General features: G+C 37.4%; 1 protein-coding gene across 1 annotated transcript in view; it reads left to right on the top strand.

Annotated features, from left to right (window-relative positions):
- LOC148015316 (uncharacterized) overlaps positions 1-21,573 on the top strand; it is a 293,490-nt gene that overhangs the window by 223,033 nt on the left and 48,884 nt on the right. Inside the window, exons 22-23 of the mRNA XM_087664938.1 lie at positions 2,472-2,692; positions 17,857-18,072. Coding sequence (XP_087521064.1) covers positions 2,472-2,692; positions 17,857-18,072 — 437 coding nt within the window. The remainder of the gene's footprint in view (positions 1-2,471; positions 2,693-17,856; positions 18,073-21,573) is intronic.

Here is a 21,573-nt window from a genome sequence, read left to right as displayed (position 1 = left end):
AAAAGTATTGAGCTAATTTCTCCTACCCAACTAACCATCAAAAACCAAAAATACTTACTTGTAGCACAGATTAAAGACTCAACACTTCCTATCTATCTGAAGCTCCAGTTCGAGGATGAAACCCTTACTTCGATGCTTGATTTGAAGCACACAAGTGCTCAAGCTTGAATCCGTCGGTCCTGGCAACGGAATCAAAATGTAGAGGTGGAGCTCAAGCTCAACCGCCAAGACCCACGGACCGCTTATTTTTCAGGCGTTTCAAGCAAGCACTAATGGCTACCCCTCACATAACCAATGCATTATCCCTCTCTACAAGTATACTGAGCTTACCTTGATGTCCGATTGAGTTGCTCCCTCTCTCAAGCACTCCAATAACTCCACCATTCGTGATGCAAGCTCAAGCATCCTCAAGCCTCTCCCTTGAAGCTCCATCCTCCATAGCCACGTACGAGATGAGAGGAGAAGAGAAGAAGAGAAGAGAGGAGAAGAAGAATGGCTTCTCCTCCAAGATCCCTCACCCTCACACACTCACTCACTCACACTACCTCCCTCAAGCACTCACACACAAGCAAGAGAAGAGAAGAAGAGAAGAAGAAGAGTCCACTTTGCCACACACCAAAGAATGAGCTCCCATTCACTTTTTGAACTTTATATACAAGACTCTATAAAATCCCTTTTGGGCGGTCATCCCCTTATCCCCTTTTGTACATGGCTGGTCATGGCCTAGGCCCTTTTTCCTATTTGTCCTCTTCTCTTCCTAGCTTGGTCCTCCTACCCATTTATGGTTACAATTTGCACAGGAGAGAGCCTGGCGCTCTTTTATAGAGGTTTTGGCTATGCCTTTATATTTTAAAGGTGCGTCTTTTTGCTTTGGCTTCTTGTGGCTTCTAAGGTTGTGTCTTAGACTCCTGGTGGTTGTTCCCATGCTTTTAGATTTTCTCCAGGTCCACTATTTTGTAGGGCACCTTTCCTTTTTTCCATCTTGCACTTTTCCTCTTGATGCCTCATTTTCCACTTCCTTCGCTTTGCAGTAAACATAGGGAAATAAAGGATACTTTATGACCATGTATTTTTAGTGAGACCATTATATTGGTTAGGTCTCTACATTAAGAAAGAATAAATCAAAGATGGCAATGGTTCTACCACAAATAGAGAGGAAAATCAACAATATAGGTATGATCCTTCCCAATTATGAAGATAAGAAAGTATATATTGTTATGATTGGAAGAAGGAGATATAATTTAAAAATCAAATGCATGGCCATGTGTGAGGTCACATATATTAAGTGTTCTATGAGCTTTGACAACAAGGTATTAAGCATAAATATTATTTCTTCGCACATATAGTGCAACAAATGGCTACAAAATGCATAACTTAAGCATGCATTATCTATAGTAGCAACTCTCAAAGTGCCAAGCAAGGGCTTTTAAGAACTATTACCACCCTACATGTACATTCAAGGATGAAAGATGGCTCCTTCACATAAATCAATCAAGAAATGTATATCAAGAATAGGAAAGCTAGCCATGTATGCACTACCCATGAAGATATGTATATCAAGAACAAGAAAGCTAGCCATGTATACATTGCCCATGAAGATATGTAAAATAATCCACATGGGTTTAAGAGATGGTCTTTATTTTATAGTAGGTACTCACATGAGGTTCTTTGTAGTAAGTTGCAGGGAGACCACTCAACATAGCAAAGCTTTGCCATGGCATACACACTATTACTCATGGTATTACTTTGATACTCTATAATCCATGAGATGTTTTTAGTGACTCTTGCATTATACATGTACTTATGATGACCATCATCAATGCAAGTGCTAGTTGGAAACCATGTGAATATCTAACTTGGAAATGTATGACCTCTTTATGGATACTCGAAATTCACTGTTGGATTGATAATGCTTTCAATAAAGGAAAAGGCTATAAAGACAATCTCTATTGTGTGAAAAGGATAATCTTTATAGAGGTTTAGGTAGATTAATCGATTATGTAAAAGGGAGAACCTTGAGATTGCTCTAAGAATGCAATAGTGTATTATTACATTCCTTAGTAAACATAAGAGAGATGTGAAAGAAAAGTTTGATAACTCTAGCATCCTTTCGTTTTGGTTGGATAATAGTTGAATGATTTACTTAAGAGAGTGAGATGTAAATTTGAAGGTTGAGAGTTGTAGCACCCTCTTTGCTTTGGTTGTATAATCATTTTTGGGTTACTTCTTAAGGGAAGTTTGTCGTATATACGATTAAAATAGCAATCCTTTAAAAAATGTATTCTAGCAACATATATTTAAGCATCATCATTATGCATTATATCTTTATGTAGTAGAAACCTACAACAGGATTCCTTTCACACCTCCCAAACAAGTAATCACTTAAAATAATGTCATACTTAACCATTGGACTATGAATGCAATGTGCACAATAAACTTGAATAAGAGAGAGGACATTTGTTTTTTTTCAGGATCCTCTACATGGAAAATGCATAATCGATGAGCAACGAATAATATATATTCCAATTCAAGGGTACACTGGTGATGATACCTTCACATATTTAATGCAAGATTGGAATAAAAATTTTGCTTATGGTGATGTCTCAATCAAAGTCATTCCAAACCCCCCTAATATCCTAATCCCATTTGGTTTCATAAAAGATCTCGAGGACACGCCAACTAACTTCAATTGGTACGTTCTCAAATATAGCTTATAATAAGATTCTTGCTATTTAACAAAGGCCACGTGGTTAATGATAACTAGGTTATTATTTGAGATAGGATAATTTTTTAAACCTAGTTTTGCTTTAGCTTATATAGTTTGTAACCATTCTCGATACTTATACTTTATGTTTCACTTTAGCTTATCAAAATAGTCTATTAGGTCTTTGTCAAACTTGATATACATCTCCCTTGAAGGAGGGAATGCTTCTAGGAAATCTTATTATGGAGAGATTTTTGCAATCATTTATACACATTCTTATGGACTCCTCTACATCTATAAGGTTGGGATAGGTGTGAGATGTCCTAAAGTTTTTTTAAAATGCGTGCAAATATTAACATTCATCAAAAGAAGTAAATAAAATTACAGCATAAAAGATATGCCCCTTGGCCTAAGCCAAATCACAGAGTTTTTTACAAAACAGCTTAAACAACCGATAAGAATCCTTGAGTTACTTCAAAACCAGCAAATCTCATCCTTTAGTGTACCTAAAGCACCATCAAGACTCTTGAAACTGCAAGATCTGAAAACACATACATTCCTCCACGACTAAATAAACTTCAAAGTGTGGCAGATAAGAGATTAATCAATCTCCCAATATCATCATCCAGTGAGCCTTGATCACCAAATAAGGCAACTGAAAAGCAAAACATGTCATTCAGATTGGAATGTTTAAGCCACTCCTTCACTTTTCTCCAAACAGGCCTCACTTGCACATAGTCCCAAAAGAGATGCTTATCAATCTCCATTGCTCTCTTGCACAAAGGACATCGAGGGGATATTTGGAGTTTGTCAGCCAAACGACACTTGGGAGGGAGCTTCTTAAGCAACAAGAGCCACGAAATACATTCAATCTATGGGATGGTATAGCCTTATAGAGTCTTTTAAGTCGCTTCTTCCAAGTGATAGTGCTAGCCACAGAATACTCTTTCTTCCGCTTGCACTATTGCACAGAGAGGAAGATGCTAGTGGAGGGCGCTTATACATCCAACAGAGATTTGAAGTGAGTCACCTTCAGGCCTTCTTTCTAGCTGCCATATGTGCAAAGTCAGCAACTCTTCTCTACTGATGCCCTCCTCCCAATGTAGAAGACTCCATGTGAGAATAGATTCTTCAATTGGCATAATTGGTTGTTGTCCATGCGTAAGTTCAGCTGGCATATAGCCAGTCACTGTACTGTGAGTAGTCTGGTCAGCCCATAATGCAAAAGGTAGCATTTTAGGCCATTCTTTGATCTTCCCTCTACAAGACTTTGCTAGAGCTTTGAGAATAGGTTGATGTCCTTTCTCACTCTTTCCATTGCCTTCAGGATTGTAGGCTAATGATCGACACATCCATTTTTGCAAAACACTTCTTCAAGGCTTGCCACAGGGCTAACAATATCCTTCAATATTGAATCATCCTTTTTCGACAGCAAGGTCGGTCATGATGGCTTTAGATGAATCAAAATAGAGCATAAGAAGTTAAACTCCTTATTGTTCAACCCATATTTGATCTGAATCGAGTTCACTTGCATCCAAGAGCATTCAACATTGTCCCATAGATTATCCTGTATTCTAACTCCTTTATCGTGCAATGATTTTGCCAATCTGCTATTTATGAGTATTGGGGCACACTTTGGGTCATACGCAAAAGAAGGTAGCTACACACTTCTAGAAAGTGAAGAATCACCATACATAGGACCCTTGGAAGACCATGAAGAGGCAGTGATTAGCTTCTACCATTTAGCAACCAAAGCTTGAGTAGTATCAGATTGCGGAATTGATATCTTGAGGTGAGGACAAGAAATAATGTCTTGACAAGAAAGATTCAACCATACACCACTTCGAATCTTAGCCCTCTCAATCTAGAACTTTAGTAAAATTGACCAAGTTTGACAAGCATCCATCCTCTTGAGAAGCACCAAAGATAGGCTAAGGGATTTAGCAAACAAATATTCCAATCGAGCCCTCCCCTATTCTTCTTATCTTTTGCGATCAAATCCCAACTGATTTGAGACTTAGATATCTCCCCATTTATGCACCATAAAAGGTCCCGCATCAACTTCTCAATTTTGTCCCAAGTAGAGTTGTTGAAAGGCATCCGTGAGTCAATATATACCACTGAGGATGAGAGGAAAGTCTTAATCAATGTAATTATGCCAACAAATGAGAAAGAGCTTTCCGCCCACTTTTTAACCTTGTCTTGGAATTTCTTTAGACACCAATTGAATCTTTGGGTTAGAGATATGCCTACCCCTATGGGGGCACCTAAATACTTGATAATTTCACCTCGTTTGACTACTTTAAAACCCAATTGCATCACCCAAGTCTTTGGATCACTCCAAGATAACCAAAAGAGCTCTGACTTAGAAAATTTGATTTTAGAGGTAGAAAGCTCAAAAAATTCAGTGTAAACACTCATCAAGTTATTGACAAAATGCTGATCAACCACCACAATTCATGCATTATCATTAGCAAAAAACTGAACTGCATTAGTTGACCCATTCGGTAGTGACAAAGCTCGAATAGACCATAGCCTTATCAATTTTCCTGAGTAGCAGATTCGTGATGAGGGTGAAGAGCAAAGGGGCCAAAGGACAACCCTGTCTGATGGACCTCTCAAGCTAAAAACCTGGTGTAAGAGTACCATTAATGTGAAGTACTACTATGGCATTGCTAAACAGAGATGCTACCATTTTGCAAAAGACAAAGCCAAATTTCATTGCTAAGACTATATGCAACACAAATGACCAACTAACCCTGTCATATGCCTTGTCCCAATCCATATTATTTAGGACAAAGTCAATCTGCAGGCTAAGTGCATAATCCATTGAAAAAATCAAGTTCAATACTGCATCATGAATCTTCATGCCAAATACAAATCCATACTGCATATCCTAAATAAGCTTAGCAAATAAGTGTTTGACCCTTAAAGCCAAGGTCTTCGCCATAGCTTTATAAGTGAAGCTCAAGAGAGTGAGTGGTCTCCAATTGATCACCTTAGTGCGATCATGGGCTTTAGGAAAAGGTTTAATTATCCCACTATTGAAATCTACATGCATTTCCCCAGTATCCCTCATAAGGTTCATTAACTTCACCAAGTCATTGCTATAGGAGCTCCAAATTTTCTGAAACAGATCTGCAGGCAACCTATCCTTCTTAGGAGCTTTCCCAACTTTCATGTTGAAGACTGCATTTTTCACCTCATCCACTATGAAAGGTCGATCCAAGAAAAGGTCCTAATCAAGAATAATAGAAGCCGAATCTTCCAAAAAAGAGCAAATACATTGATTATAGTTCAAAGGAGTGGGAGGGGCAATCCCAACAATTGCACTTCAGCTATAGTTTCTTTTTTCTGCTTAACTTTCAACTGAGAGGAAAAAAGCTTGTTAGGTCCATCTCCACAGACCTTCCACTTACTCCTTAGCTGAATCTTAGTTTCTCGTATTCCTTCTTCTTCATGTAAGCTTAAAAACATATCAATGTCTCTTAGACAAGTCTGCATGCATGCATCACCTGGCTCACTTGTAAGGGCAGCTAGAACCAAGTTTCTAGCTCTGGTAGTCCCCTCCAAAGCTTTATTCCTTAATGTTGCTTTAAGCTTGCCACGATCCTTCACGACCCAAGTAACTACATCAAGAGCTTTTTGCCAAGCAAACACATGAGAGCCTTTAGCTACTCTACTCCAAGCATCCTCAACCTTCTTAACAAAACCTTCATCATTTAGAAAGGATACATTGAACCAGAAGGGTGAAGGCCCCTCATTGTTTTCTGACAACAAAATAAGCCTAAAGGAAATAAGAACTGGTACATGATCAAATGACATCACTTCATCCAATAGTCTATACTTCACACCACCCCCTATCCACCATGCACCAAATGTAGCATACACTCTATCCAACCTGCTACCACTCCAAGTGGAACCAATATGTTTATTATCCCAAGTAAACTGCGATTCATCTTCCGGTTGGAGACCAAGGCAATATCCATTAATTCACAAGCATTTTCAAAGTGCGGCCGGCTCTCTTGTTCCACCAAATTCATGGTGCCATTGCCATGGGATCTATCAGTGCCACACAAAGTCATTTTCCAATCACCTCCACAAGAGCATTCACTGTATTCTCAGGAGAAGCATTAACTTCTTTGATTGGATTCTTAAGAGGGCAAGCCCGAGAAAAATGACCGCTAGATTTGCACAAGTAGCAAGAATCAAGGAAGGCAGAGAATCTAACACCAAGCACAGTTTCCATACCATTAGCATCCTACAAGTGGGGGTATTCAGGAGGATCATTCCTACAATCCCATAGTATGCAAGCATGGCAAGACGGCTTAAGCATCCCCCCATGATTGTTGGGGTCTCTTTTCAACGAAAAGAGCCAAATGGCTAGCCGTCAAAAACTGAACACTACACCAAAATAATAATAAAGGCTAATTAAGCAGCTAATCCTCTAGGGGGTTGCTAGAGTAGGAGTGTACAAGACCTTGCCCATCGTTGCTGCAATAATAGATGTCTCCTCCACGAGCCAAGGAGGCATATCAACAAACTCAACCCACATAGGACATTCATGCTGCAACACTCCATCCAGGGAAAAGGAGGATGTCCAAGGCAAGACATACACTAGAATACCACGGAAACCGACAAAAGATGCCAACACCCAATCCCTCTTTGCCTTGGATCCAAGTATGACATGAAAGAATCCCTTGATATGTAAGCTCAAAGCATCTGGAGAATTCCTCCAGCAATGGGGGTTTACCAAGAAAATACATATGCACACCAGTAGATAACAAAACAGTGTATCTCTGCTTGACTTGATCAATAGAGATCGTGACCAATTTGTGCACTCGAGCTCCCTGCTAAGCTTTAGCTCTGTATGCTTCATTATATTTCACCTATTCATTCTTCAACGTCTTATCAATCTTTGTCATGTTAACCTCACCATTCCTAAGAGCATTCTTGAAATCCAATGGAGTCGTATGTTGCTCAGAGGGCATCGACTCAGTTCTTGGCCGCTTACCAAGAAGAACTTGCATGCATTCCTTTGAGACACATGGCAAACTTAAGACGCATAAATGCCCCTCTTGTGCCACATTAGTCCATAATGGACTAACAGTAGAGTTATTATCCACTATAGTAGTCGGTTATTGCATTAGCATAATGTATCTCCCTTAGGTATTGACTTCAAAGGCATCAGTTAAATGGGCTACACACCACTCGTCCTAAAGTTATACAAATGGGGGAGTGACTAGAAACATGCATCCACTTCAATAGCCTATCTCTAGTAAGCATTTTTATCATAACAATTCTCCATACCAAATGGTTGATCCTTGTGGATGGATTAACTTTCCAAGACTCCAAAGTTAACCTTCTATGTCTTGTTTTAGCTATGAATCTTTAGTCCTTAACTTTAGCAAACTAATGGATGTGTCTATTAACCTTAAACCTCTTGGTCTTGTCAATTGGAATTCCTCTAGTTCTAATATCACTATCCTTAAATCTTGTCATGGCACATTTTATGTATATATGCTTGAAAAAACACGAGACAACCAATCTTTCATCTCCTAAGTCAAGGAAACATTTTCTTTGAAGTGCAACACATTTAGTCAAATGAGGTTTCGGATATCTACACATGCTTTCAACCCCACAATCCTCTTTTCTTCATGTCTAATGGTAAACATAGGATTCGAGTCAATGATAGACTTGTTATTGAAAAATGGTGCTGGTGTAAACCAAGTTGAGAGGTTACAATTGAATCTAATGGCACATCCAATGTATATAGGCTAGAAAAAACCTAAGGCAACCAATCAATCATCTCCTAGGTCAAGGAAACCTTTTATTTGAAGTGCAACATTTAGTCAAAGGAAATTTCTTATATTCACTCTTGCTTCTAGCCATGATCCTCTTTTCTTCATGTATAAAGGTAAATGTATGATTCAAATTAATACTAGGCTCATTATTGAAAAGTGGTATTGGTTTAAACCAAGTTTAGAGGCTTACAATTGAATTGTATTTTATCTCTGCATTAGTTCATTCTATTTCTCTTAAAACTTTCTCCCATGGATTAACAATGAGATGAGTGGTGTTTTATCATATAATTGTTATAGTTTCAAGGCTTGAGCATAACTTTACCATATCAAGGCTTTAAAGAGAAAAAGTAAGCCAACATCTTAGTAAAGAAGCCCAACATTGGGAAGACTCACACTCTTCCATTCAACTATAAGGCCTTATCAAATAATCTAGTGATCCAAGACCACGCTCAATTTTGCTCATTGCAATTTGCTTCCAAATTTTTGGACTGCTAGCTTTGATGAGCATGCCTCTCCCATACCCAATCCATGAATAGTTTTTCTATTACATCCTAAGAGCTCTTACAAAGAAGACAAAAACAACATCCACTAACTATAACTAACTGAGAGATCACAAGTTTAACAACAGTAAGGCATGGAATCTCAACATTCCCCCAAGCCTCTATATTAGCTTCAAATTTATGATTAAAAAATTTTTGTTGTAGGTAACCCCTAGACCATATGGGGTTGTATACTAGCATGTTACTATCCACAATGTGCACATGCGTGTACTAAAATAACAACACGATGATTTTTCGCTATGAATTTTCTTCTATCATCATGTCAAGTATGATGAATACGTACCACCAATGCATTATTTAAGGTAGAGGATAGGCCAACAAAAATAGGAAAGATTAAATAATATGTTGTATTTATTTGAGATTTACAAGCTAATGATTGGTTTATTGAAGCATAGCTATAAAAGGTAAACGCAATACATTTAAACAAAAGGGAGTGTCATATTGTTGACACCCATTTTGGGACTATGCTTATTGCTCAAATATTATTAATTAGTAAAATTTACAACAAAAAAGTAACAAAAGACCATCATGTTTCCATGATAAAAGCAAATAGCATACATTTGGCAATGTGAAAGAATCACTATAGACATGTGATTGGTCATAGAGACACATGATAAGTTTCTCTTATATGAATGACTATGGTAAAGCTCAAAGAGAATGTTGTTTGAAAGAAAATGTGATATTTAAATAAGAATATTGGTAAGAATTTATTGAGGATCCTAAGCGCATTGGAGAATTGACTTAATTGATGTAGCATGTATACTAGTAGACTGCATGGGTTTATCAATTAAAGGGAGAGGGCCTTAGGAGTTTATCATTTTACTATTGCAAATTCTTTTGTGTGACTCTCAATGATACAAAGATAGTAAGGAAAAGCAAGGAGGATGTATCGACATGTTGAAGGTCTAAGACCAATGGTAGCAAAATGCTGCAAAATTGCATTGTTGTTTTTTCATATTACAAGTCTAAAGTGAGTGGAGATATTGCAATATACTAGCACAACGGAAACTAGCTTTGTCAACGAGTTTGCATCCAAAACAATTTGCACAACTAGTATCTTCACTTGATAAAAGGAAGCTCCATCCAAACATGGGGATTTGTTAATTGTTGCATTAACATATGTCAACCAAATAGCAAAAATGGAAAAGTCCTTATGGACTCATTGCTACATGTTATTTTGGATGCAACAAAATGGGCAAATAGAAATGGGACAATAATGAGAAACATTGTGTGCGCAAAAGAAGCATGGATAACCTTGAGAAACATTGTATGCCACAAACAAACAAAATATGAAGTAAATTGCTCATTTTTCACCTAATACATTTGCAAGGTCAACATGTGGGCAGTCATGTAGATCCAAACCTATAATAGAACAATTGTTTGTACAAGTGTATACATAAAATAAAAAGCACACTACAACACCTCCATAATCTTCTAGTAATACATAAGGAAGATAAAAAGCATTCCTAGAACAACCTTTCTACATGCAATCAACAAGATTTCAATATCTTACCAACCTCACAATGCTTGAGAGACCTGTAAGAAGTTAAAGACCAAGGTTTATACAAGCTAATATGACCAAGCACATGAATTAGAATAAAAAATTTAGCCTAACCACAAATAAAACTAAACAATAAGGAAGTTTCAAGGGAAAGCTTGACAAACCCCATAGAAGGAAGACCCAAAAATACTAATGGTTGCCTCACATTGCCATGTAAGTTTTGGTATCTAGTATTTATTAGCCTTGATGACTAGCTAAATAATTCAAAGCCAAGGCACAATACATAAATTTCATCAAATTTAAATGAAGTTGTCCTCTAGTTAAAAAGACTAAAAAATCTATTATTCTCTATTTTAATAGTTCCAAGTTCACTTCAACCGTGATAAGAAGGTCTCCTCTACTCTTTAAGTTGTGTAAGCCTAGTATTTCTTGAGAACCACGTGATGGTCATTCTATCCTTTTCATTGTAAGACTAACCATTATTAAGCTTTTGAAAAAGCATGGGTCAACGAGTAAGATCCCCTCTCCAAATGAAAGTTTGATTCAATTCAAGGCCAACAAAAGCCAAAAGCAGTGGACAAGCTCCTCTAAAGGACTTGTCCAACATACCAACACAAAAAATTCAAAATATTCTAAACTTGTTATATAGAGAAATTACTTATTTATGTATAAGCAATATCTAGCATGCATCATCTCTAGTTCTAATACTAGCCATGCAATGATTATATTGCACCATTCTAATATAATCAAATGCGTCATGAATGAGAAGTGATGGCTTTGTCTATTGCTTCTACAAGAGTGTTGATATGAGAATTGTAAATACCCCTTCCCTTCAACTATAGCCTTTCATTGTCTAATCAATATAACTAGTTGGAGGGTTTTGGGTCTAGATCTAGCTTTTAGTTTGATTTTCCATCAATATCTATGCTTGAATGCATTACTAATTCTTTATTGAGCAAAGTCCTTGATTGAGGATTTAAGAGACCTTCATAATGTCAATATTTAGATGTTTCAAAGTCCATTGATAAGAAATGTTCTAGTCAAAAGCATGTCTAGTTTCACCTTCGTATTACTATGCATATAACTATAACTTGCTTTTAACTTTGGAAGAGGTTTCAAAAGTCCATTGATCAATAGGAAAGGTTCTAGTCAAAAGCATGTCTAGTTTCACCTTCATATTACTGTGCATACAACTATAATTTGCTTTTAATTTTGGAAGAGAGATCACAAACTTATACTTACTTTAAAAATGTGCCGCAACCAAGCTTGACTTCAAGGATGAGAAAGGTTGAGAAAGGACTTTGAAAGAGAGATCACAAAGTTATTTTAAAAATGTGCCACAAGCAAGATACACTTCAAGAACTAAGGAGGTTGTTAATTTAGGATATGAAGATAGGATTGTGGTTGCTATAAATCAAGTATTCCTATAACTATCTATAGGGAAACTTGATAGTGATAGTAGTAAGTGAGAGAATCCATGTTTTTTGGGTTTTCATTCAAACATTAAGTGAGTACTTATTGAGCTATCATAATGATTTTAAGCATAGAATGGAGCATGATCCTTTGCATTAACTTAGGAAGTTGGTTGAGAGTGCAACATGTGTTGGAACTGAGGCTACAAGAATGTACACACACAGCTTTGGAAAGAAAGCTTGAGATCACACAACACAAAGTGTACTTAGAAGTATTGATGTAGAAGATTTACAAGACTAAGTTTTCCCTAGGACGAAAAGGCATAAAATACAAAGCCAAGGGGAAAAAAAAGCTTCATAGTGAGAGAAAAGTGCCTTAATGGCTCTAAGCATGTTCACACACATCACTACAAAATATAGTGCCAACAAGAGTTGGCACTCATGTATAGGGCAATGGCAAGCTCGGTGTGCTATTATCAATCCACAATTGCTTTAACATGGTCATTCTCTACTTTTCAAAATCCTCATTAGGCAAAGCTTATGTGAAGAGATTGGTAAGGTTGACCTATGTTAGCACATAGGCCAAGATGATATCTCATGCAAAGAGACTCTTTGTAATATAACGATAATGCACATCAATGTTCTTATTGCAAACATGAAACATTAGGTTCCATGCAAGTCTTTATGTGATCTAAGTATCGGTAACGGTGCTAGTGACAAATGGCTATCCAACACCCAATTTAGCCAAAAGATGTTGCAGTGCAATACACTCAACCATAGGTGTGAAAGATGCCTTGTGCACAACTTCAAAACTCAAAGTAGCCACATTATGATGCTTCTTTCATCAATCAAGACCAAGAAAAGCATATAAACTTAAAGGAATGATCCCTCCTTGGGTTAAAACAATCCAATGTGTTGAGTATAACTCAAATTGCAAAAGATATGCTTCATTATGTGCCAATTCTTGGTGCATGGACTATGGATAAGCTTGCTCATTTATAAGACTACAAATTGAATATCATGTCGCATAGGCTTGCAATCCTTAAGACCAAATATCCACAATAATGTATTGACATACTTTGTTTGATACAACGTAAATTTAAGTTAAGGTCAATGTGTCAAAAGAAATGCCTAAGTTTGACACATTAAAAGTAAATTCAAATTAACAAGATGTGCCTCGCTATGACTAATGAGCAACCATGCGTAATCACATCTGCATGTATCTCCTCATACCAAGTCCATGGTGCTTGCTTTACATCACACAATGCTTTCTTCATTCAACACACTTTTCTTTATTTCCTTTTCTAAATAAAACCATGAGACTAAAACATGTAACCATCACGAGTTGTTAATGCACAAATATTGCAATTTGTTGTGAGCAATGGTCTTCCTAAGTAGAACCCTTTGCCATAGGTCTAGTCTTATAGTGCAATGCTACCATCTATCTTATGTTTCAACTTAGACAAGCGTCATGTTTAGATTGCATAGAAGCCAACCATAGTTTGATATGCATAAGAAGCACTATGAGACCAAGAACGAGCATGATTTGACAAAGGCATATCCAACTTAGTGTTATTTAACATTTACATCAACTATTTGTGCATCCTCCCACACTCCTTAAGCTCTAGTCTTTCATCACTAAGCACATCATTCACATCTGCATCAAAAATAGGTTGATTTATAGACTCGTTCAAAACCTACACAAGCTAAAATATTGTCTCATTTGGTGTTGTATTTGACTATCCACCATTGGATATAAGCAACTAAGTGTCACATACATGGATTCTAAGTATACACCTATGCCATTGGTATGTGGAAGTAAAGGCCTCAAGCATCTTCCACAAGGACAACATCATGACTAACCAATATAAGCTTAGTTTGTGGATGATATAACTTGCAACACTTGCATTTAGGAACGTGACCAACAAAGTCACAATTTAGAGCTTTTTCAACTAATTTTTTCACATGTTACACGTATAGTAATGCATAAATCATTCAATCCGAAACATAAATGTGAAGCAAAAATGGGCTTTTTTCTATGTTAAATCTTATCTAAAGTAACAAAGTGCAATGTTTTGGTGGGATAACTATTTAGTGCATCAGATGTGCAAGATACTTGTTTAGAATATAAAATGTGTACACTGTAGCCACAAGTCAAAACTCGTGGCAAAGCTTGACATACATCATGCCATCTCTATGATAGATCTATTCTTTTTGTCATTGACACTGTTTTTTGGATGTATGTATAGCACTACACATTGCTATTTTACCCCATATTCAGCTAGAAATGCATAAAATACTATATTCCTCCCCAATCAAAATAGAGAGCGCCCACTTTAGATCCCAACAAATTGTTTGTCATATATTTATATAAAGTGTTTGTACATAAGAACACCTCCAACTTAGCTTACAAAATATACACCCATGCATGACTAGAGTAATTGTCAACAAATTATTTGCCATATATTTATATAAATTGTTTGTACATAAGAACACATCCAACTTAGCTTTCAAAATATACACCTATGCATGACTAGAGTAATTGTCAACAAAAGTCACAAAAGTGTAGGTGATTTTCAGAAGGTGATGTTTGCATTATTGGACCATAAGCATCACTTGTATAACCTGCATTTTGCAAATAGCTCTCACTAAACCATCTTTTGGAAATGAAACACATTGCATCTTATCCAATACACAACCCTCAGAATTATGCTTTATAAGTGCCTTAAGGGTAATGAAGACAACTTGACAGATTTCTACAACTGTAGCAAACTAGCAAATTTGAGATGACCAAAATGTATATGCCAAAGTTTAGCCCATGATCTTTTATAACTGTTATTTTATGACTATGGTATAGTTTGTTCTATGCAATATATTGCAAAAAGTGATAAAGTACTTCATTTCTTTGGGATTATTAGCTTCTACTAAATTATTGTTAATTTTCTAAAGCATCATTATAGATTCTTAAAGAGACAAACTTTGCTTATTAGAAGGAGAAGTTTCCAATGGCTTAGTGCAAAAGAATAGATAAAGCCCATATATCTTAATGGCATGAAACTTGACACTATGGATGTAGAGCTTTGACTGCAACTAGATGAGCTTTCCAAGCCCGCTATTATGCTCACATTGTCAAATAAAGTCTAGTTCATAGCCAAGGATACAAGTGGTGATACTTTTTGGACATTGTGCTCCTCCTTTAAGAGCTATGGGATCTCTATGAGAAAAAGAGTGGTGTGAGTTGGATCTATAAATTAAGAAGCTCATCGATTTATAGAGAAAAGATGGCACTCCCATGTCTAGTCATCCAAATGAGCTCAACACTATTCTTGATCAATTGAATGCTCAAGAGATCAAGTTCTAGGATTTCATAGAAGCTATGTCCTTACTTGTTACATTGCTTGAGAGAGCTAGGTACATTTTGTACTACCATAGGCAATTCCACACCAATAGATGGATTGTGAGAGAAACTTGTTCATGGAGGAGCTCAAGCAAAAGAATGTTGATACTAACAAGTAATCTAATGCTTTGACAGTGAGATGAATGCATCAATCAAGGGGAAACTCTAATGTTTGAATCTTTCTACCATCTAATTTAAAATAGAAGTTAGGAGGTGGATGCTCCATTAACATATCAATTTCTTGACATCTTATATTCAAAGGCCAATCATCCTCCATCTACAACACTTGGGGCTCATGACCTTCACAAATGACAATAACATCCATAGCTACACTATCACATATCCACAACTTCACTATCATGTGTGTACCTTGATCAAGGCACAACCATTCACCCTTAAGCGTCCTCTATCTATGATACTTAAATGCCAAGCATAAAGTTTGTCGAATGATAAAGTATATATATTTGGAGAGAAAAGCTAGTTAAGGAACCAAAAAATGAGAATGTATTTAGTTAGATGGTGAAATATATCTCCAGATATCATATTTTAGCAATGCTATGACCTAATTATCGTACTTTTGTCTTTATTAATGGATTCTTTAGAATTACAAGAGGATGATGATTCTTTTGATGACTTGGATACTTAACCTATAGAGTGCAATCTCTATGCGCCTAGTGTTATGAGAAATATAAACAATGCATGCATCAAGAGACAATAATTAACATATGATTTCTTTGCGCATCAAACCTAATTTGAAATTCCTCCCTCCCTCCTTTTTGTCACTCAAAATTTCCTAGTTTCAACAATGCGTAGCTCTCTCTCTCTCTCTCTCTCTCTCTCTCTCTCTCTCTCTCTCTCTCTCTCTCTCTCTCGTTGTAGGTGTTTATGGTTGGGGGACAAATATGTGCCTGTGGTGGGTATGCGGGCATGCACACACACCCCCCTCTCCTTCACTTGCCCAAACCTCAAGGACTATTTGGGAAAGTGGTGTCTAAGCTTATGATAAAGTTGATTGACTTTGGGGATTTCTTATTAAATTTCAGCCCATAAGGATTTTAGCTTGTTAAAAAAAGAATCTAAATTTTTGAAAATATATATTTCGTTTGAGATGATCAACCTTCGTCTTTTCTCATACATCTTGGGCATGGAGGTTGTCCAACATTCGGAGGGTACCTTTGTGTCATAGCAAAAGTATCCTCTTTAGTAAGTGGATCCATATATATCCTGATGATGCATGGCTAGTGGCCACTCCATGAGACACTACAATGAAGCTAGCCAAAGACTAGAATGCACCACTCTTTGAGACGAGCACACCTATTGTTCGGTAGTGGGAAAATTATCATGGCTCATTCACACTAGCCTTAATTTAGCTCATTTGGTCTCCAATTTAAGCGAATATTTTAAGGCACCTGAGCTATCATATCAAACTTGTTTGCATGTGTTAATGTATGTCAAATGTGTGGAGATATGGTAGGATTTGCAAAAGAGAACAAAGAGTGTACGACCATGACCTAGAACAATGAATGAGCTATGGTAAAAAATGACATTACCAAATTGCCATTTTGGGTATAGAACAACAATATGAAACTTTGATTGGGTAGAGCAAGGAAATGATTGATATACTCATGGACCTCATGAGCCGCCTAATGCAACAAGGAAAGCACGCACAAGAGATAGAGCACATTAGTGCTGCATGTTGGGCTTGCAGGATCTTCAAGTGACTCAATCATCATCACTCATTTAGTGCAGAGAAGGATACTCAGCAATGCTTATGCCCTCCACACTAGAACCCACATGGCTAGTTCATAGTTCTCAAGACTAGATGTCACACATAGTTCCAAGGGTCAAGCAAAAATTCCCTTAATTGCTAAGCAAATAGAGAAATATAGAGTAGGGGATCACCCCTGTAGTTTCTTAGAGAGCAATTTGAGGAGGTTTGCAAGGCCAATAACCTCACCTCAGACTCGACATGAAATTATTATCAAGGTGAAGAATTAAAAGAAAAAAGTAAAAAAAAATCAAATAAATAAATAAAACTAAGACTACTGAGCTCCCCATCACAATTGAGATCGTGCGTGTATGTGTTATTTTGAGAAATATCTAGAAAGACTCTAGCTTGTAAAGAAAATCGTGTATGTTTCTAAAAAATGTAGTTTGAAAATGCAAGATTTGTTGTATTAAGAAAAAAGCTGATAACATTTATGTATGTTTTTCAATAATATTTTCCCAAGCACTTCATGAAATTTTTTTGGCAGTCGATACAAAGACCTTTAGCTTGAAAAATTGGAGGGAAAATTGACTCGAGTTACACTTATGTGCCATTTTTTATAATAAAAAAATCCAGGAAAGTGGGGAGTGCTAAACCTTTCGTCGTGAAAATTTGAAGGGCTTTTTAAATTTGCAAAAACCATGTTATTTAATATTGGTCACGGCCCGCAATCTGAATGTGTGTGCTTTGTATGTGCGAGCGAGGGACAGGGATGGGATTGGGGTGTCAGTGGAGTATTGGAACGACACTTCCGAGCTGAGCGTGAGCGTCCGAGCACAGAATGGGGCCTTGTACCTGCTGGCCGCCGACGCCCCCTTGCGATGGCATACTGAAGCAGCTTCCCCCTCCACAGGCTCCTCCTACCTTACCTTCACTGGACCCCTTGCTGTTGTCAACTCCGCTCTCCAAGCGCTTCTTTACCTCGGGTAATAATTCTCCTTTTCCTCTCCTTTTCACCACTCTGCTATACAATGAGACGCCATGCCATTCGACTCCTCGGACCTGTGCTAACAAAAATATGGCGTTTAAGTGTATTTGTACCCCATTGGAATTCTAAAATTCGGGTGGAAATTCTGTCATGCTCTTAAACAATAAGGGTGGATTTTTCAAGCAATTTAGTTATAAAACCAGCTTTTCATATGGATTTGGAACATCAAACTGGCTCAACTTTGACTGATTAAGTTGTTTTTATTTTGTTGTTGTTGGGTGGTGAGCTCCAACTTGGATGCCATAATAAACTTTTGCTGCTTCCCTAATTTTACTTGGAGCATTATCAGCTCCAGTTTCCTTGATAGCCATTATCGACTTTTCCCCTCTCTTGCTTTTCTCCTCCTTCTCGGAGCATTGTCAGTTACAATTCACTACATTGTTAGTGTCAACTTATTTGCTTCTTTTCTAGTGTTTCTTGCTCCAATTTGGTTACAAAGGGAATGCACAATAGAGTGCCATTATCATTTGTGGCTGCTTTTCTAATATTCTCTTGCTCTAGTTTGGCCTCAAGTGATTGCACAACAGGTCCTCATTTCATGTCAAGAAATTGCCTAATAGGTTGCTATCATCTTTTGCAGGTTTTTCTGCTGTGCACAATAGATACAAATATAGACTTTAATGTTTTCCTAGTGGTTCCCAACTAAACACTTTCCAATTTGCTTCACTTATAGATTCAAATGAGAACAAACTCATGACTTGATTTAGATCACTCCATTTTACATGATTACTTGAATGATTTTACATGTTCTCAATTATATTTGCTATCTTTGATGAGCATTAAATATTTATAAGCCAAACAAAACTATGACTAAAAGAATATCTAAGAGAAGTTTGCCAAAACATGGTAGATAGTTTGATACCATTTAAATGACTCACAAATGATACTAATTTAATTTTGCAAAATTAATCTACCAAAGCATAATTACTAGGAATTGAATTCACGAAGATAGTACTTCGGAATTCAAATTTGGGAGTTCTTGTACCCTATTAAAATAATACTTACAAAGTACTAGGGTTGCTTATTATGCTAAATTATACTAAGTGATTGTAATATATATTAGACTCTATGAGAGTTCAATAATGGTGCACTGAATGTAGGCTCTTATTGTCTTAAGGCTGTCAGGATTGTGGGAGAGAAGGAAGGAGTCTCACTTGTAGCTTTCTTGCTTGCACAATGGGGAATACACACAAGGGTGGAGGCTGAAAACAGTTTTCCCCTTCTTAGTTGTGTAAGCCAAAAAGAACTCTCATACAAGGTAATAGAAGAACCCTATATATGGGTCTTAAAACAAACTCAACTAACTAAGGTGGCATACTAACTGAGCCACGAACTAGAGTAGATAAGGATAGCTGTCATGTAGCTATTATTCATGGGCGGTGTACCAACCGCATCTGTAACTGACACGTCGGTGACATAAATGCACAACGGTCACCCTGGCATATCACGAGTGGAGCTGGATATCTCAACACTCCCCCTCAAGCTCAATCCCAATTCCTACACACCAAGCAGGTCTCTGAACTTGCGCAGCTTCTCTGCATCCAATGTCTTTGTGAATATGTCAGCTACCTGATCCTCTGTGCTGACATAAACTAGATCAATAAGACCTAGTAAAACCCTCTCCCGCACAAAGTGATAATGCATCTTAATGTGCTTTGTTCTAGCATGATAGACTGGGTTATTTGCCAAGTGTATACTACTCATGTTGTCACAATAAATGATAATTGGTCTATCTGTAGGTTGATGCATATCATAAAGTAGCTTATGCAACCAAGCTATCTCACATGCAGCCATTGCTGCGCCCCTGTACTCAGCCTCTGTGCTCGACAAGGCAACTGTAGGCTGTTTCTTGCTGCTCCAAGTGACTGCAGCACTCCCAAAAGAGAACACATATCCACTGGTAGATCGTCTATCAGAAATACTACCAGCCCAATCAGCATCAGTGTATCCATGCAACTGTATCTGAATCCCAGTCTCATAAAATAGTTCATACTGCAATGTGAACTTTATATACCTGAGTATGCGTCTAGCCGTATCCAAATGCGATTTCCTTGGAGCCTGCATAAACTGACTTATCAATCCAACAGCATAGCTCAAATCTGGCCTAGTAATAGTCTTATAAATCAAACTTCCTACTATGCGTCTGTACATAGTAGGGTCTTCCAGAAGCTCACCTGCATCTGCGCTCAGCTTCAAATTCTGCTCCAAAGGAATTGAAATAGGCTTACAGCCTGTCATCCCATATTTGGACAGCATATCCAATCCATACTGCCTCTGCAAGAGCTATATCCCACTTGGTGATCTAATCACCTTAATGCCCAAGAAATAATGCAGCTCTCCCAAATCCTTCATCTCAAACTTTTGCTTCAATAGCATTTTCACATGAAAGATATCTTCATCACTGTCACCTGTTATAATCAAATCATCAACATAAATGATAAGTAGCATAATACATTTCTTTGTTTTTCTCACATAAAGTGAGAAATTTGTCTTGGAAATCTGAAAGCCAATAGTGACAAGATACTGTCCTATCTTGTCAGACTATGCTCTAGGTGCTTGCTTCAAGCCATACAAGGCTTTCTTCAACCTGCAAACAAACTCAGGATGAACAACATGCACATAACCTGGTGGTTGCTCCATATAGATCTCTTCTTGCAAATCACCATGTAAGAAGGCATTTTTTACATCCATCTGATGTAAAGACCATCCCTTTGATGCAGCTATAGCAATGATTGCTCTTGCGGTTGCCATCCTTGCAACCGGACTGAATGTTTTTTCATAGTCAATGCCATATGTTTGTGCATACCCCTTGACTACTAATCTTGCATTGTATCTGTTCACAGAACCATCTGCATTGTGCTTCACCTTATAAACCCATTTACAACCAATTGCATTTTTACCTTTAGGCAAAGATACCAACTTCCATGTAGCATTTGCTTCTAAGGCATCCATTTCTTCATCCATGGCTTTCTCCCATTTTTCTTTTCCCATGGCTTGCTAAAAAGAAGTGGGTTCTGGTTTCTGTATCACTTTGACCATATATGCATAGTGAATGGCTGTAAATCCATCATATTTCAGCCTATCCACAGGATACCTAGCTGTGGTAGACCTGCGCAAAGTAGGTTCACTCCCAGGTGCTCTCAAAACATCCCTGGTCTTCCTTACTCTAGGTGTAACAATAGAAGGAATACCCAACTCATCATCAATGCTCTCTTCTGAACCACTGGATTCACCATCCACATAAGAGTGACCTGCATTCACATCAAACATGGGCTGATCTACCTTCTCTTTTTCTTTTCGTGAAACCTGTATACCACTATCTGCATTGTTTTGAGGAGATTCTCTTGATCTCAATCTGCCTGTCCATGGCGAAGAATATGAACCACTGCTAGAGGACACTCCAGGTCCACTAATATTTTGTGACTGTTGCTGTGAATTC

Source organism: Lygodium microphyllum, chromosome 24 (genome assembly GCF_053477565.2).
Source record: "Lygodium microphyllum isolate KBCC chromosome 24, Lygodium_microphyllum_v1.1.10, whole genome shotgun sequence".
Lineage (NCBI taxonomy): Eukaryota > Viridiplantae > Streptophyta > Polypodiopsida > Schizaeales > Lygodiaceae > Lygodium > Lygodium microphyllum.
The sequence above is the reverse complement of the archived record's forward strand: the minus strand, read 5'-3'. Positions and strand labels throughout refer to the sequence as shown.